This window comes from Herpailurus yagouaroundi, unplaced genomic scaffold, assembly GCF_014898765.1.
Source record: "Herpailurus yagouaroundi ecotype Mexico unplaced genomic scaffold, PumYag 140, whole genome shotgun sequence".
In the NCBI taxonomy this organism is placed as follows: Eukaryota; Metazoa; Chordata; class Mammalia; order Carnivora; family Felidae; genus Herpailurus; species Herpailurus yagouaroundi.
Genome location: NW_024412395.1, coordinates 47,123,319 through 47,142,181, shown reverse-complemented (window position 1 = coordinate 47,142,181; position 18,863 = coordinate 47,123,319). Strand labels below are relative to the sequence as shown.

At 38.3% G+C, this 18,863-nt stretch overlaps 1 protein-coding gene across 3 annotated transcripts in view; it reads right to left on the bottom strand.

Annotated features, from left to right (window-relative positions):
* The window catches only part of CSRNP3 (cysteine and serine rich nuclear protein 3), a 213,833-nt gene that overhangs the window by 75,628 nt on the left and 119,342 nt on the right, over window positions 1-18,863 (bottom strand). For all 3 annotated transcript variants that reach the window (XM_040475251.1, XM_040475252.1, XM_040475253.1), the window contains one exon: window positions 9,607-9,777. In XM_040475251.1, coding sequence (XP_040331185.1) covers window positions 9,607-9,777 — 171 coding nt within the window. The remainder of the gene's footprint in view (window positions 1-9,606; window positions 9,778-18,863) is intronic.

Genomic DNA, 18,863 nt, shown 5'->3' with positions numbered 1-18,863 from the left:
GGGAGGAGGGCAAAGGCTCAATCATGGAGCTGTACAGGGTTTTGGAGGCCATAGTAATGAGTACATCTGAAAGCAACTTAAGGATTTAAGCAGGAAAGTGGAGATCCAATATACTCCTGCACAGAGATAAGACTGAGGCTCCAACAAGAGAGGAGGCAGAAAACAGCTGGAGGGCTCCTGCAGGGGTCCAGGAGAGAGATGAAAGACAGATGTCCTTGGCTGGCAACACAAATGGAGGTAAGTGGACAGATTTGAGACACGTTTATAGAACACATGACTGTGCTAGGAAAAGCAAATAAGGAAACAAAACCAGAATTCTCAATACGTTGGAATAAAGAGCTACGCTTAATGGTACCATTTATTATGGCTAAACCTGAGGTCCTGATGCTGAATTTAAAGCAAACCAAACCAAACTAAATGAACTCTATTTATATAATGTTAGTGGTCTGACTTGGTAATCCCTTTTTTGCTTAGTTGATTCAAAGGATGGTGAAGGTGAAAGCAACTTGGATTCCCTCAAGTGTGCTGTACAGCTACTGCATAAATAGCTGCACAGCATCCAATTAAACAGCGATGTTTCTGCCTAGGAAAGCTATATATAAGCAAATGAAACCAGAAAGGTACATGCTGGGAATACAGAATTACAGTGGGGCCCTGTTTAAAACACAGCTCGCCATTAGATGTATTTGGACATAATAACTGTTATATCAGAATCCTGATATATCACAATGATACCCATCAAAATCATAAATTACACAGTTAGCTTGTAAATCTGTCTGTATTTCCACTGATGTCCATGCCCTTATAAAGTCCTACAATAAATGCATTCTTTTTTTGTTTGTATGGTTTAGTTGTACTAAAACAAGACAACGCTTTACAAAGCTGTCATTTATCAAGTATGTAACAGTAATTGTACCTGCACCAGTATAAGTCCTAAGAAGAACACACATTTCAGCTCTGTAAATCTCCAGAAAAGATAAGGTGTGTGTACAAATAACTACAATGTAAGACAGAATACAGTCAGTGTTGGAGACATGCTTTAGTGTTATTAGACTATGAGTTTCTACAGAAGCTGAATCATGTCTCATTTACTTTTATATTTCTGGCTCCTAGGACTAGTGCAATGAATAGCAAAGAGTACATGCTTAATAAGTGTCTATTCATTCATCCATTTATCTAAATATTTATTAAGTGCTTACTGGAAGTTAGGCGTACAGAGACCTGTTCCTGACTTTGATGAGCTTACACTCATTCCTTCCAAACTCATTTTGAGTGCCCCGCTTAAAGGGAGAAGGATATATATGGAGGCAGGGTCCTCAATGACAAGAAGGAGCTGCTGTGTATGAGGGAGAAGGTGGCGTGACTTCAGTCTGACACACTCAGTGCTGTGAAATGGGAGAGAGAACTGGGGGCACCGAGCAGGATGGTAGTAGGGCAATAATGAGCAGCTGAATCTGAAAACACAGTGTTTGTCATTTTCTTTAAAACTTCTTTAAAGTTTTTACATATTTGGGGGCACCTGGGTGGCTCAGTCAGTTAACCTTCCGGCTTCAGCTCAGTTCATGATCTTGAAGTTTCTGGGTTTGAACCCCGTGTCGGGCTCTGTGCTGACAGCTCAGAGCCTGGAGCCTGCTTCAGGTTCTGTGTCTACCTCTCTCTCTCTCTCTCTCTCTCTCTCTCTGCCTCTCCCCTACTCTCACTCTGTCTCTCTCTCTCATAAATAAACACTTAAAAATTTTCAAAATAAATAAATAAATAAAGTTTTCATGTATTTGAATAAAAAGGAAATATGGAGTGAAGAATATGGGAGGAAAATGGTTAAAAGTCCTGGCTTCCAAATTAAAAAAAAAAAAACAAACAAATAATGAAGTAAATGGTAAAGGGTAGAAAGATATGTAAAAACAAGAGGTGGGTGCTTTACTGGGGAAAACAAGAGGATGAGGTTAAAAAAAGGAGTTGGGGAGGAAGGACATGGAAGGAAAAGGGGCTGTGGTCTGAGTGTGGAACACTGACATTTCTAATTTGTAACAATATTCTGGATGAGGCTGTGGACATAAACAGCTGACTGAAATGGAGGTAAAGGACATAAACAGAATAGAAATAAAGACTTCAGAATAGAGGTGGTCAAGGAAATATGAGGCTAATGGTTCAGTGAGCCATCATATGCCTACTGACATCATGGTTTGGGGGGAAATACTGGGATGGAAAGAAGATAGAAAACCACTGCCAAAGTTTTGAATGTTGGTGAAATACCAAAAGACTTAGTAAAGAGCAGGGTAAAATGAGAGACGTGGTAAAGTTTTCACGGAGAAAGAAGTATTTGATGTGAACCTTAAAGCAGGTATAGAACTTCATGGAGGTTGGGAGGCAGAGAAGACATTTCAGCCTGAAGGATTGTCTAAATGCCAGAGGAGGCAGCAATGGTTAACTATCTCTGATTCATCATACTGGATCTCTCAGATCTCTCAGATGAAATGATCTGAAAACAACTCCATTGTATTGGAATTGGACTTTACAGTGCATTCCTGTGAGTATTTTCTAAATGGACCACTAACTCATATCTATCTTCCTACACTCCAAATTCTCCCAACTACTTAACTTTCATATCCCCAGCCAACTAAATACCTACAGAGTCAACTGCTCCATGTTTGGTGTTCGGATGGGGACATTGACCTCGTATAAGCACATCTGCAACTGGTTCCAGGTCTGATCTTCCAAGGCCATGCTAAAAGGTTCTTCTTCAACATAAGGGGATGCAGAGGGTCTGGAGATCTCTTATTTTAACAGTAGCTTTGCAGAGGTGTCTTGACCTATGCTGCTTATTTTTTCTTACTTGGTCTCAGCTCTAACTTAAGATGCTATTTTGACCCTTGTTCTTCGAATCATATTATCACAGAGTAGACAGGAGATTTTGAAGGTCACGTGACCCTACCTCCTGCTTAATCAAAGACTTCCCTTGATACACCTGTGTTAGGTTTCTGCCTGAACACTCCTCTATTGTTTGAAAAATCAAAGATTCAGGGATAGATTGCTACATTTATCTATGGGATAGTAAGTTCTCAAAGTAAACCACAGTGCTGGATAGACATGATCTGCTCCTGTATCGTAAGTTGTATTTACTACTTGCAGTCTATTATTTTGTCATGTCGGAAAGCACTTAACTCAGAGCCTGTAACATAAGATATACTCTATTTGTTGAAACTGAAACTAAATTTTCAATGCATTTTAACTGCTAGGTTAAGAGAATAGGTTACTTCTAGTACAAAGTTTCATGTCAAAATCTGTTTTCTGTGGATTCTTCATCTCAAAGCTCTTTAAGAAATGTGCAGTCAGTGGGAGGGAAGAGACACTGGAGAAACAGGCTGACTTGGGTGCCCATGGTAGCATATGTATGTCCTGCGTATTCAGAGAGAAAAGGGAGACAAGTAAGAAAAGAAAGAGGGAGGGAGGGAAACAGATTATAATCTCAGCCCTTGGGTAAATTAGGAATACATCTCTGAATGGTGATTTCTAATTTTAGAATATAGTTACAATAATAGCTTCTAATCAGACAACAATTCTTGGATAGAAATGAACTCAAGAATGTGAAAGTGTTTTTTAAATGAGAAAATCGCAACCCTATGTAAAACGTCTACTACCTGCTTTCATACGTAGCTTAGAAGATCTATCCTTTTACCTCTTGATATTTTCACTTCCTAAATACTGTACATGTATTTGTAGAAACACTGTTTTGGGAAAAATAATGTGTTCCTTTCGGGAGGATGTTTCATCACATAGCTTCTCATTACTCGTGTGAAGTGCCAAGAACCTTGAAAGGGCAGGAAAAAAATCATTCCTCTCTAGCTTCTCTGCAGCTTTCCTTTCGACAGTGCTCAAGTACAGGCTGATTGGCTATGGAGCCACAGGGATTTGATGAAACAAAGCGTTCCACAGCAATACAGAATCCAGATGCTTCTATCTCAAGGGAAGTACACGATGTGACCTTGGTTGATCGCTGGTAAGCATGCTAGTTGCCTAGCAAAACTCAGAAGTCCATGAAAAGAGGCCTAATTTCCTTATTGATTTATATTTTGAAGCTTTTATTGTTATAATGTGATGTGCTACAAATTGAATATCTAAGAAAGCTTAGAATAGCATGGAATTTTTTACTACTATAGCTGCTGACACATACCAATCTTATCAATGCCTGTATTTGTAATGATAACAAAATGTTGTTACACAATATGTTAATCCCTGCAAAGTACTGAGTACATGGGATATTTTTAATTTGAAAGATGAGCTCATGATGGTGAGATTTAAATAACCACATTACAAAAAATCTCAATGTGAAACTAAATTTGGTTTCCTAATGCCACACAAATTTGATAGTCATCAAAAATCATTCTTTACTCTAAGACAGGTTTTTTCTGAAAGTAGAGACATATATTAAAGAAACAGGATTCACCACTAATAATATTCCTAAAAGTTTAGATCCACAGATTTACATGCAGATAAGACCACTGCTGCTAAGTACATATTTTAATCTAGATGAAAAAAGATATAAAACATATTTTAAAAATTTGCATATCAATTTTAGGACTAGTGAATAATCTGAAATACATTTCTAGAAACAAGAAACCCTTTTAACTACCCCTTCACATTAGTTAATATGCCCAGGTCTTTCATACAGTAAATATTCTAGGCAGAATTTTTAATCTCTTGATTCTTTGCTTTTCCTCCTATTCTTCTCCCTCTCCATAATAAAAATATGGTAAACTAAGCAGACTACTAAATGACAAGGGCATTTTTTAATTAAATCAATTAAATTTCTAAAAATTGTGAAAAATCTCTGCCAGGTTTCATTTAATACACTTAAATCAGCAATTTAGTAAACGAACACATTGCCAGCCACCACAGATAATAAACAATGAGCTGAAACATTTTGGTAAGTTTTTGGACATCATAAAACATGTCTATTTTCTTCAATAGAAAAATCACTTCGATTACACATAACTTATTAAAGCCTTTACAAGTTAGCGAAGAAACTGGATGATTTAGCGGATCACGCCATTTCAATCAATCTGCTGTCCACATACATAAACAGAATTTGGATGACAGTCATCATTTTAGGTTAAGTTTAAGATTTATTTGTTGAGGGAGACATAAAATATCAACAGAAATGAAAATTAATAAATACGAAAATTCATTCATCTTTTTAATACCTCAAAAAATCAAATCATTTTCAGTGCTAAGGTGCCATACCATTTCTTGCCTTTATGACAATAGAAGTAAAATTTTGTGTTCTGGTTTCTTTCTTTCTTTCTCTCTTTCTTTCTTGAGAGAGGGTTCAAGTGAGCTAGGGGCAGAGAGAGAGAGAGAGAGAGGGAGAGAGAGAGAGAGAGAATCCCACGAGAGGCAGAGAGAGACAGAGAGAAGTGGGGCTCACCCGAAGCAAGGCTCGAGCTCACCCGATGCGAGGCTTACTCACGAACTGTGAGATCATGACCTGAGCTGAAGTCAGATGCTTAACAGACTGAACCACTCAGGCACCCATGTTTTCTTAATTTTATCTCATGAGCATTTTATATACTGTCAGAAGATCTTCACAACTATTATGAAAATAATTGTGTAAGTCACCATAATTTAATGGATCATTTCCCTGCTCTTAGACATGTTACTTTTCTCTTCCCCACCTCCTACTCCCATTTTTCGATACTACCACTAACCACCAACATTTCCATTGATGTAGTTTTCCCTTCATTTTTGATGTTTCTCCCTTCAGGTAAATTATCTGAAGTACAGACTCATAGATATGAATATTATTATGGCTCTTATATTTCCCAAGTGCTTTCTAAATTTCACTACCATCAAGATAAAAAGCTTCTGCACAGCAAAGGAAACAATCAACAAAACTAAAAGGCAACCAACGGAATGGGAAAAGATATTTGCAAATGACATATCAGACAAAGGGCTGGCATCCAAAATCTATAAAGAGCTCACCAAACTCCACACCCAAAAAACAAATAATCCAGTGAAGAAAATGGGCAGAAAACATGAATAGACACTTCTCTAAAGCAGACAACCAGATGGCCAACAGGCACATGAAAAGATGCTCAACATAGTTCCTCATCAAGGAAATACAAATCAAAACCACACTCAGATATCACCTCACGCCAGTCAGAGTGGCCAAAATGAGCAAATCAGGAGACTATAGATGCTGGAGAGGATGTGGAGAAACGGGAACCCTCTTGCACTGTTGGTGGGAATGCAAACTGGTGCAGCCGCTCTGGAAAACAGTGTGGAGGTCCCTCAAAAAATTAAAAATAGATCTACCCTATGACCCAGCAATAGCACTGCTAGGAATCTACCCAAGGGATACAGGAGTGCTGATGCATAGGGGCACTTGTACCCCAATGTTTATAGCAGCACTTTCAACAATAGCCAAATTATGGAAAGAGCCTAAATGTCCATCAACTGATGAATGGATAAAGAAATTGTGGTTTATATACACAATGGAGTACTACGTGGCAATGAGAAAGAATGAAATATGGCCCTTTGTAGCAACGTAGATGGAACTGGAGAGTGTGATGCTAAGTGAAATAAGCCATACAGAGAAAGACAGATACCATACATGCTTTAAAATTTTGCTAATCATATTTCCTATTGTGTGGATTGCCTCTGGAGGTTATCTAAAAGATTCATGTGTTTTTTAATTAAATATAATAAATAATATATTTAATATCAGTATTTTGCAATGTGACTTTTTTTGTTACTTCAAAACTCGGGTAATGATCCCATGTCTGACAAATAAACAATATCCCCAAAATTTGATTTTTTTTTTATCTGTGTAATCCACCTGGAATGTATTTTGGCATGTGTTGTGAGATGTGTATCTAAATTACTTCTATTTCAAACTCTAACACCATCACCATTTATTACATACTTCTTCCCTTTCCCATTGCTCTATAAGGCTCTATTCTTTTTTTTTTTTTTTTAATGTTTTTGCTTATTTTGAGAGAGACAGAGCATATACTTTTGAGATGTGGGGGAGGGAGAGAGAGAGAGGGAGAGGGAGAATCCCAAGCAGGCTCTGTGTTGTCTGCATAGAACCTGACGTGGGTCTCAATCTCACAGTGAGAGATCATGACCTGAGCCAAAATCAAGAGTTGGACACTCAATTGACTGAGTCACCCAGGCACCCCTGTAAAACTGTATTCTTACACATTAAACTCTTATATATAACATGCTGAGACTTTCTATACTTTCCTAGATCTAGCACAGTATCAAAAAAGTTAAATTAATAATTTTCTACTATGATTTGATATCTGGAATGGCTTTTCAACATTTATACTGTCTTTTTAAAAATATACCTTTGTTCTCATTAGCTTATTTTCCCAAATAGATTTTTATCATTCTATCACCTTCTAAGAAAATCCAATTGAGGCTTTTGAGACTATACTAATATTTATAAATTAATATGGAAAGCTTTAATAACTTTATTTATCTTTATATCTGGAAACATAACCTACCTCTTTACTAATTCAAAATAAACATTTATTTTTTATTCTTTATTTTAGAGAAAGAGAGTGCATGCAAGCAGGGGAGCAGGGCAAAGGGACAAAGAGAGAGAGAGAATCTCAAGCAGTCTTCATGCTCAGGGTGGAGCTTGACTTAGGGTTCGATCCCACAATCCTGGGATCATGACCTGAGCCGATGTCAAGAGTCAGATGCTCAAACAACTGAGCCACCCAAGCGCCCCACAATAAACAATATTTTAAAGATATGTCCAATACTATATAATTAAAGGGTAGTATGAGATAATGGAAAAAGTGAAGACTATGGAGTGAGGTACACACACACACACACACATATATATCTAGGCTCAAATCCTGTGTGACCTTGGGCAAGATGTTTAGCCTCTCTGAGCCTTACATATTTCCTCTATAAACTGAAGGTAGTGGTACTTCTAGAATGGATGGAAAGAGTAGGGATAATGTATATCCTTACATTGGAGCTGTATAGCTCCAAAGCTATTAAAGCATTTATATACCCAATAAATATTAGCTATGATCATAATTTTCAATATAAAATGTGCTTAGTAATAAGATTTTATAAAGTTCTTTCATGTGTATTATCTCACTTGTTCTGTTGATCTTCACAAAACTCTACTGGATGATAATGATGTTATTACCACTGTTAATACTAAGACCTAATACGTACACATGTATCTTCTTTTAAATCAAAAACACAAGCTCATTTCATATCATCATGACATATATAAATGTATTTGTAGATTATTTATATTACACAATTACCTTGTGCCTGAATACTTTATGATTTTTTTTGTTGTGATAATTATAATTGCCCTTTCTTTATATTTTGAATGCTTTTGATTTTAGTTTGTTTCGTGTTCAACAGTTTTATTGAGATCTTTATTTCCTTTAAAATTATTGTTTATTCTTTTGGTTTTCTGGGTTTTCACATTTCCAAATTATATTCCATGTTATAGGATTGCATATTAATAAAATCAGCCACTTAACTGAAAAATGGAAAAACTAAGACTAGTTATCTCTCATGGTATCATGATATAGTAAAATCTTCCTGTTGGAAAATAACTTTAAGAAGATCATTTAACTATTACTAGCCAGTTTCTTTTAGTTTGCAGATTGTATTAAGAATTTTCTGGGCGCTCTGAGCCTGAGTGTCTCAGTCGGTTAAGTGTCTAACTTCGGCTCAGGTCGTGATCTCATAGCTCGTGAGTTCAAGCCCCGCATGGGGCTCTGTGCTGACAGCTCAGAACCTGAAGAAGCCTGCTTTGGCTAACACACAGTGTGACAGAAAGAGGAATCAATGAGAAGGCATACATCTCTATTTTTTCTTTGTGGGCTTTAAATATTATTCTTGGGGATAAAGAATAAAGGAATGAGTAGAAAGAAGTATAAACCACATGCACTTACACACTTGGGAGAGTTTTGTACCCTTCTTGTCTCTTATTGCAGGGGTGGCACGTTCTTTCTCATTATAACTTAGACTTCCCACTCCCAAATACATCTATTTTTTCCTGCCCCAGAATATCATTTCAGCTTTGGGAGGATAAATTTCTGTGTCTGGACTTGTCTTTCCCCAAATATTCTCAGTAGGGTGCTCCCTTTTAAAATTAATAATAATGAAATACAATTTTGCGGGCGCCTGGGTGGCTCCCTTAGGCGGCTGTCTTCGGCTCAGGTCACGATCTCAGGGTTCGTGGGTTTGAGTCCCACATTGGGCTCTGCGCTGTCAGCACAGATCCTCTGCCTCCCTCTCTCTCTGCCCCACCCCTGCTCTCTCCCTCTCTCATTCTCTCTCAAAAATAAACAAACATTTAAAAAATTTAAAAAAATACCATTTTTTCATTGAATCAGTTGGTTAACACTATCAAAATAATCCACTCCCAAAAGCAATCCAAATAAAAGAATCTACTGATACCTCAAAAATGCTTCTTTTTTTACTTAATCATGTTTTGCTTTTAAATCAATTACAAGGACAAAACAAAACTAGTAATAAAGGTTCAAAACAATGACCAAGATGATACAATTATTTTCACTGCAGAGCCAGACAATTAGCTTCAGGTATGGTTTCCGTACTCACGGGGAAAATGATTAGAAGTGGATGGATTGACACTGTCCCCACTGTCAGCACTCTCGCTGCTGGAAACTTCATCATCTGATTCCCGCACAGAGGAGCAGGGTGAAGAGCCGTCAACTTCTTCAAACTTCCTCTTTAAAATTCCACTCATAGCTGCAGCGCTGTCACATGTACCTGTAACAGGAACGGGAGCAATGAAGCATTGAAATATTTGACCGCTAGATGTGTAGCCAAGGTCTCCAGAGTCATTTTTATGTGTTTTTTTTTTTTTTTTTATACATGAGCTGAGTCTTTCCTTGAAAGGATCACTAAGCAGTTTTTTTTAAAATATTTTCAAATTAACAAAAATTAAACTAAAATTAAATATGAGCAATTGACCATTTGGTTACCAACATGTATCATTTTTTAAAGACAAATTTCTCTATTCCTTTTTGTTGGCAAATTGAGAAAATCTACCTGAGTCCATGAAATCCTGTAATGACAAAAGTGTCAATATCCCCCAAAGTCTTAAATGATTACTGCCTTACATAAAATTCATCTAGAAGAAACACAGATAAGTATGTAAAAACCTCATACTCAGGGCGCCTGGGTGGCGCAGTCGGTTAAGCGTCCGACTTCAGCCAGGTCACGATCTCGCGGTCCGTGAGTTCGAGCCCCGCGTCAGGCTCTGGGCTGATGGCTTGGAGCCTGGAGCTTGTTTCCGATTCTGTGTCTCCCTCTCTCTCTGCCCCTCCCCTGTTCATGCTCTGTCTCTCTCTGTCCCAAAAATAAATAAAAACGTTGAAAAAAAATTAAAAAAAAAAAAAACAAAAAAAACCCCTCATACTCAAGTTTAAAAATGCAAGAGCCTAATTAGCTGAACACAACAAAGCATATGAAATCGGTTCTAAATTTTAGGTAATTTCCATTTCAATACTGCAATTAGATGAAATGTGTTCCCATGATACCTGGTTACCAAAGCTGTTTCCACTGTTTCAGAAACTTCCTAATGCTATTTACCTGGGAAACAGCCTTTAGTGGGCAGGGGGAAAGGTGGGGGTAGTTTCTCCTAAATGCTTTCTCTAGGATGAATGGGCTTTCCTCTCTCCTTGGGCTGCCCTTTCTCCACCTTCCCCATTTACCTTGACATATGCACAGTCAGCTAAAGAGCATAAACTTTCCTTGCAGTGTAAGGATATTTCGGGGAATAACCTATATATAAATTAGCTTAGATATGTATGTACATGGTCTTCCATTGCTAAATTAGGTTAACTTAGCTAAAAGTATTACTAAGTTGATTCCATGCATTCCAACTTCTATCTCATTTACGTCAGCTAATTTTAAGTCTCATTTGAGTTCGTGAAACCGTTATCTCCTTTTCCTGCCAGAGTGAAGCCATCAGTCCTGTTGATCAAGAGAAAGCAAGACCCTTGAAACTATTCTAGATACTGCCCTCAGACATCTCTGAAGTCACCCCTTCTCTGTGAAGATCACACAGCAAGGCAGCACGCCCAGGTCCCCTCAGCTGAGCCAGCTCTCTCGAAAAGTCTAATTCTGTAGTTTTTAAAGTGGGTTACTTGGATTAGCAGAATCAGCATCACTGGGGAGGGCCACTGGCCCCACTTCAGATCTACTGAATCAGACACTTCCAGGAGGTAGTGCCTGGCACTCTGTGTACTCATATCGGAGGACCACTTGTCTAATTTCTAGTCTGCTCTCCAGCAGTTCCCTTCCTTGGGGGTGTCCACTTCCTAGTCCTAGAGAGTGACAAAACCCAGTACTTCAAACCTAGTCAAAATCTCTTCTTTGGCCATCTTTGTGTGTTTTCTAGTAAAATTAAATATAGTATTAAATATCTCGTAAGGATTTATCATTAATTTCAATATTTTCCATTCATCTGAGTACATGTTGAGTTACTGGTATGTATATGGTTGACTCCTTGGGTGGAGTAGGTGACACAAAAGGGAGGAGAACATGTTCCCTGCCCTCAAGGAGCAAACACCCACTATGCGGCTCCATCAAATTGAGAGTACTCCCAAATTCATGTTCTACTGCCTTGTTTTACTAAACCACGTCTTTTACATGACTTATATTAACAATGGAGAGAACAGACGCCATAAGAAGATATTGCACTGTCCACTCTTCTGAGAATAAAATCTCTATCCTGACTCTGATTTTACCACTATTCAAATTAGCATATTATTTTCTCTATCTTAAAGAGTGTGAAATGCATAAAATGTGCATGCATATTGCAGATCTGAGCAGGGCAAGAGAACAAAAGATATTTTAAGTAAAGTTCTTGAAATAAAAGTAGGACAGGATATAAATTTTAAAATGGTTCACTTCAAACAAGATGCAAAGTAATTCATGAGGGAGAGCCTCCAAGACACAAAGTAATAGAAGATGGAAACCCATGTTTAAAAAGTACGTTCTTATAATAAGATAGTGCAATGGGAACAGTTACAAACCATATCCGTAAGTTCCCTCTGCTCCCAGCTTCCTTAGGAAAGGCAGATTTCTCAAGAACCGAAGACATTCAATTGCACCACAGACAACAATGTTTCAATATGGTAAAGTGGTACTTGGTACTCTTCCTTGTTTGCTTCCTCAAGAATAAGAGGGGAACTTTTTGGAGGGATGACAAGGAAATTGAAAAGTGTCTTTTTCTTTTTGTTATTATATTTTGGGACTGGCAAGCAATGGAGTTGAAGGTTAGATACAATTTCTGTCTACATCTTTAAGGCTGAAAGAACCTGAGCTGGACCCAGCTCAAAGGAAAGAAGGAACTGACCCTTTAGGTTGGGGTTAGTATATAAACTAGAAATTAAAAATTCAAATAATTACAGGGGCACCTGGATGGCTCAGTCAGTTAAGTGTCCGGCTCTTGATTTTAGCTCAGGTCACAATCCCTAGGTCATGAGTTCGAGGCCAACTTCAGGCTCTGTGCTGGCATTGCGGAGCCTGCTTGAGATTCTCTCTCTCTCTCTCTCTCTGCCTCTCACCCACCTGTCTCTCACAAAATAAAGAAATAAACTTAAAAAAATTCAAATTATTACAGAAGTGCATAACCTTAACATATACATATGATACTGGTTAAGTGCTGATTGCTTGTGCAGCAAACAAGCATAATACTTGTCTAGTTGCACTGCCTTTAAAAAATAATATGTTGGGGCGCCTGGGTGGCGCAGTCGGTTAAGCATCCGACTTCAGCTCAGGTCACGATCTTGCGGTCCGTGAGTTCGAGCCCCGCGTCAGGCTCTGGGCTGATGGCTCAGAGCCTGGAGCCTGCTTCCGATTCTGTGTCTCCTTCTCTCTCTGCCCCTCCCCCCTTCATGCTCTGTCTCTCTCTGTCTCAAAAATAAATAAACGTTAAAAAAAAATTAAAAAAAAATATTATGTGAGTGTAATAAGAGGTCATGACAAATCATAAGGCCAAATGACCCATCGCTTAAAGGAATGTAACCCTTCATTTAAACCCAACAGTGGAGTGGTAAAAAGATCATGTGGTTTTCTTCTACATCATCTACACTATCTCACTGGGGAAGAGAAGAATATGAGAATTTAGAGGGAAGGCCCTGTTCATAGAGAAGTTGTATATACCTGGTTTGCTTGTGTCCTGTATCGATTCAGAATTTGAGGAGGACAATATGAGGCTAGTTAGGTACAGATGCTACAGGGAGTACAACGAATGCCTGTCTTACGGCTGCCACAGTTCCTTAAATATCCACTTATCATATTTTTGTTCCTAAAGATGAGGCATAATTAAACTTCATGGATGTGAAGCCAATGAAAAAGTGGTCAACATTTCAAATTGGCTTTATATAGCATCAAAGCCCAAAGAACAGAAGATAAATCTGGACAGGCATTAATCTGTTCTAAATGTGAGAAGCTGAAAATCTAAGCCTCAATAACAGCCATTTTAACACAGCTACTGTTTTCCAATTCATGAAACATATGCTAGTCAAGAGCATCACCATTTCTCATTTGGACTAGGACAAGAGCCTCCTAATTACTCTCTCCCATCCACTACTGTTTGCTTTAGATGTGTTTTCCAGGTTGCAGGCAGAATGATAAATCTAAAATGCAAATCTGATCATGTGAGTCTATAGCTTAAAACTCTTAAGTGGCTTTGGATTGCCTTAGGATGAGTTCAAAATCCTCAAAATGGCTTATAAAGTCCTTAACAATCTACTTTACCTAACCTCTTCATCTTCATTTTGAGCCATTGCCTTGTTGCCAGTATTTTAGCTCTAATAATCTTTCAGTTTCTCCAACCTGCCATTTCTCTCTGGCTTCCAGGCCTTTTGATATATTGTTCCTTCTGATCCCCTTTTTAATTCTTTTCCCATAGCAATTACCATCTTCTAAATCCATGTTATTTATTTATATATTTCGAGGTTTATTATCTATCGCTTTCATCCCCTGCTACAAGATACAAGGGCAAGGATCTTTGTTTTCTTTACTGAGTACCAATGGCTTAGAACAGTGTCTTATATATTATAGATGCTTAATAAATATTTGTTGATGAATGCATAGAACCCTTCCATTTCTATACTTTAATTACTTATCAGTGTCTGTTTTCTCTGCTAGACTGAAAGCTCCATGAAGCAGAAATCAAGTTCATCTCATTCGCCACTCTCTCTTTCCTCACTAACAAAATATCTGGCACTTTTGATTGGATGAGAATCAAAATGAAAGATGAAATTGACCTCAAAACGTCATACATTTTTTTTTTCTTGCAAGCAGCCCAAAAGCAAATTCTAGCTAACTTAAGCACAAAGACATCTGTTGGAAAAATACTGAACTAGTTCATGCAATCTAAGATAGAGCTGAAATCCAAAATTAAAGGAATGCAGGAGTAAGGACAGCTTCTAAGGTTATGACTGTAGAAATTCCTTATCTTTTTTCTAGGGCACCACTGTTACCAGGTTTAAGTCCAGCAACTTCTCTCTATGTCTCACAGTTCAAGTTTAGTGTTCCAAGGAGTGAGTAATGTTTTCGCCCATCTTGGGTGAGGGGTCAGCCCTTTGATCACTCAACTACATGGCCGGAAGGCAAAGAGCCACCCAATTAGGTACTACTCCAGAGAATCTTACTCAGAGGCCTCAATAAGTTCAATTGTACTTCAAAGCCAATATTTTCTTCTTGTCTAACACTGATTTATCCTAATTTTTTCATTCATTAATAGAGTCCATGAATTCACCACTTGGACAGCTTCCCCTTTCTCTGCACCCTCGTGCCTTTTCTATTGCCAAATTAATAACCACTTCATTATAAAACTCCAAAAAGCATCTTGTGATCTTGGATCTCTGCTATTCTTCACTAACATATATTATTGCTCTCAACTTTTTATTAGCTATAACCATTGTTCAGAAGTGTTGGAGCACATTTAATGAAAAAGTAGTAGAGAGTACAAATGTTTTCAAATCTCTACACACACACACGCACACACACACACACACAAATACTGATGAACTACACTAGATGTTCTATGGTTACAAGTGCAATTCTTTTGTTTAATGTATTTCTGGAAAAATATCAGAAGACAGAAGGATGTAGACTGAAGTAAGTGGGAGAGCTTCACTAAGAATGCCAAATCAAGACTCTGGACGAAAATGTACATTTTAATGCATTTGGAAGAATGACTGAAGCTAACTTGGGTATTTGCTGGAATTATGTTCATATCACTCTCTTCTGACAATGTAAAAATTTCGTAGCTTTCATAGGTAACTCGTTGGGTTCTTACTATCCCACTTCTATTCACCTAATGTTTAACCCTGTTTTCTTTTTTCATTCTGTCCTTATTTCATAATGTTTTGTTATGTGCTGTAAGGAAATTACCACAAAAATATGCCTTAAGAATATAATCAATCCCAAATTCTGAGGAGCAAGTTATCTGATTTGCAGAACCACTTTGGGGTTACCAGATTTAGCAAATAAAAATATAGGACACCCAGGTAAATCTGAATTTTAGATAAAAGATGAAATCACCTTCAAGATATATTTGTATTTATTATTTGTAGTTTATCTGAAATGTAAATTTAATTGAGTATCCACAATTTCTTCTGACAACCCTAAGGGGTGTTCTCAGCTCTGGAGGAGAAAGAAGAATGACTAGAATGTAACAAAAACATCTACATACGAAATGCCACCTACTGGGGCACCTGGATGGCTCTGTAGGTAGAGCATGCAGTTCCTTTTTTTTCTTTAAAGTTTATTTATTTATTTTGAGAGAGACAGAGAGAGAGAGAGAGAGAGAGAGAGAAAGCGGGAGAGGGGCAGAACGAGGGAGACAAAGAATCCCAAACAGGCCACAGAGCCCAATGTGGGGCTCGCTTCCATGAAGCGTGAGATCATGACCTGACCAGAGGTCAAGAGTTGAAGAGCATGCAACTCTTGATCTCAGGGTCATGAGTTCATGTCCCACATTGGGTGTAAGCCTTAAAAAAAAAAAAAAAAAGAAAAGAAAGAAAGAAAGAAAGAAATACCACCTACCACCTGGAGCTACATTACCTGAATATTCCTGTCCTTTACCAAACAGATGAAACTGAATAAATAAAACCTGAAAGGTAATTAGGGTGAATGAGTTTATCAAATAATTAAAGAAAGGTGAGGGGGTGAGTACTGGTTAATAGATTAAGGGCAGGTCAGACCTATCATTGGTGCGGGAAGAAGTGAATTTAAAAGGAAGCAATTCTGGCATGGCAAGAATTCCCTTCTATGAGAATGAGGAGATCTTTTTAGTGAAATGCTATCTCCTCCCTGGCTTGGTGGAAAAAAAAAAAAGATGAGCTGTGAGTTCGTGGTTCATCTGACCTGGTAATTCTTTATTCCATGGAGACTGCCTGCCGAGACCAGAAGCCTTCCATGGTACTCCCTTAGGAAAAAAGGGATACATCTGACACCCCTCTGTTCACTTTCTTGTGGGGGCCTGGGTTTGTCCTTTGCATTGCTGCCTTGCTAGTTTTGTAGTTAAGCAAAGTGCGAGTCCTCTTTAACTGCAAGGGTCATTAACAAAGACACTTTCACCTTGGTGACGTGACATACATCAAGTGGCACATTCCCCTGCATTACATGCCATGGAGGACATCTCTCCATGACTTCTCAAAGAACAAAATAATTTATTTTATGACCTCATCAAATTCTTCCAACAAGCACAAAAAGCTAAGAAACTATGATAAAATTCTACCCCAAGGACTTTGATAAGACGAGGCTGCTTGCTTCCATCAGCAGTGGGCCTCAGGCCCAGGAAACACCAGTGTCAGGATTAAGTTGCATGGAAAGAAAAGCTTACTTTTCTTTACTTGCACTCAGAATGGAAAGCAATTTTGATGCTTCTTCTGGTTGCTTCACCAAATTCAAATGTGAGCTGAGCAGCACTGCAAACAGGTTGACGAAAATACTGGTGTGTGGCTCATCTGTGATAGCAGGTGGGAAAAGCCTAGCTGGCAAAAGCAAGATTATTCACAATGTCACACTTTATCAGCCAGATTGTTACTGGGCCAGATAGAGGATGAAGAGGACAGTTGCTCAATTGATGGCGTATAGGTCTTATTCCAATATTTAAGAAAGCAAAGCTTAACTAAAAAAAAAAAAAAAAAAAAATCATACTGTGTTATTTTGAATCCTTGGGTGCAATATCTTTAATTATCCAGATGTGTTCCTAACTATTGGGATACAATTTTAATCAACTTAGTTTGTATTAAATCCTTTTCATCCCCAATTATTTTTTTAAACCATGATTTTGAGTAATTTGTTATGTTTGGCCCTAACACTGACATTACTACTGCCCTGACACTATTCTGTTAATCAAGCACAGACTATAGACTAAAGTCTCTGCTAAATGAGATAATCATTATTTGAAGAAGTTGGCATCAGATGCTATGCCTTTAAACACTCATCGCTCCACACGTTCTCAGAATGCTTATGCATTTCTCTTATTAAGAAAGAAGAGAGGGGATATCTTTTTCCACAATACTAGGGCCATTTCTGCTTTAACCCATTTGGCAAGAAACTGACATATCCGCCTCCAAGAGGATAGGGATTTGGCAAGGATTTCGCAAGGTAAAATCCTGCAAGGTGTTTCCACGGGGCACCACCAATGTGAAAAATGCTGCTGGTGGCTTGCCAATGTGACAAGCGCAAGTTGGCCAAATACACCTCTTGCCCAGGTGCCTGTTTAAGCCAAGAACCCTGGGGACACTCCTGTCTAATGAATATTTTTGTTGGAGAAATGATTGCAGGGTTCCCCAATTATGTATGAGTTCCTTGTGCCAGAGTTGCCTGTGACCTTGAGTTAAAGGTCTGAGTTACTTTATGTGCTTTGGATCTCAAAATTTTTGCAGCTTGATGATCTGCAGCTTGAGAATCTTATGAAAGAAATGAATGCTTTCCACAGAAAAAAGGGCAAATAAGTACAAATGCATGCCATCTATCCATGGACTCCCTGGTCAAGAGCCTCCACTCTGGTGATTTATCCCACTTCCTCAGCTTGGGTGGATATTCAGAACCTGGAGAAATGATTTCTTATGGACACATTAGTTCAAAGTATCAAAGAAGCTTAAGAATCTGTTGTCTCTTGTTCCTTTTACCACCAGGGTCATCCACTTCCTAGAGCAGGGGTCTTTGCAACTTCTTTGGTGTCTTCTACTCTCAGGGAGACATTCCATAACAATTTTAGGGGTTCCTTCACTGTTTTCTTGGCTACCACCTGCTACTCTAAAACGACTACCCCAAACTGACCTCCTCTATAACTCTGTATCTTGGTGGATGATTCTGGGTTGCAGTACACTCTCCCTAAAACAGTGTCTGTCTTTCCTAAAAGGTAGTTGGAGTGCCTTGATCCATTTATAATACTGGTCAGCTTTTAGTGAGCACCGACCATGGGCTAGGCTCTTTGTACCTATACTCTGTAATCTTTTTCCCAATCCTCCAAGGTTATTTTAACAAAAGAAAGCAAGCTTTCAGAAATCTAGATCATTTTCCCAAAAGACCTCACCCAAACTTTCCCTTAAAAATATTCCCTGACCAGCACCCCACTGGGTTAAGTGATCTCTCTGTATTTCACAGCTCCCAGTGCTTATCACTCTCTATCATAATTGCTGGCTTGCCTGCCATTTTCTCACACTTGACTGTAAGGTTCCTCATGGATTGAAGATGTACTCCAGTGCTTGCTCAGTAAATGAATGGCCATCAATTTGGAGTCTAATCCTGGATGAGCTACTAACGAGTGGCCTAATTTTAAGTAAGAGGATTACCTCCTTGGGTCTCAATTTCCACTT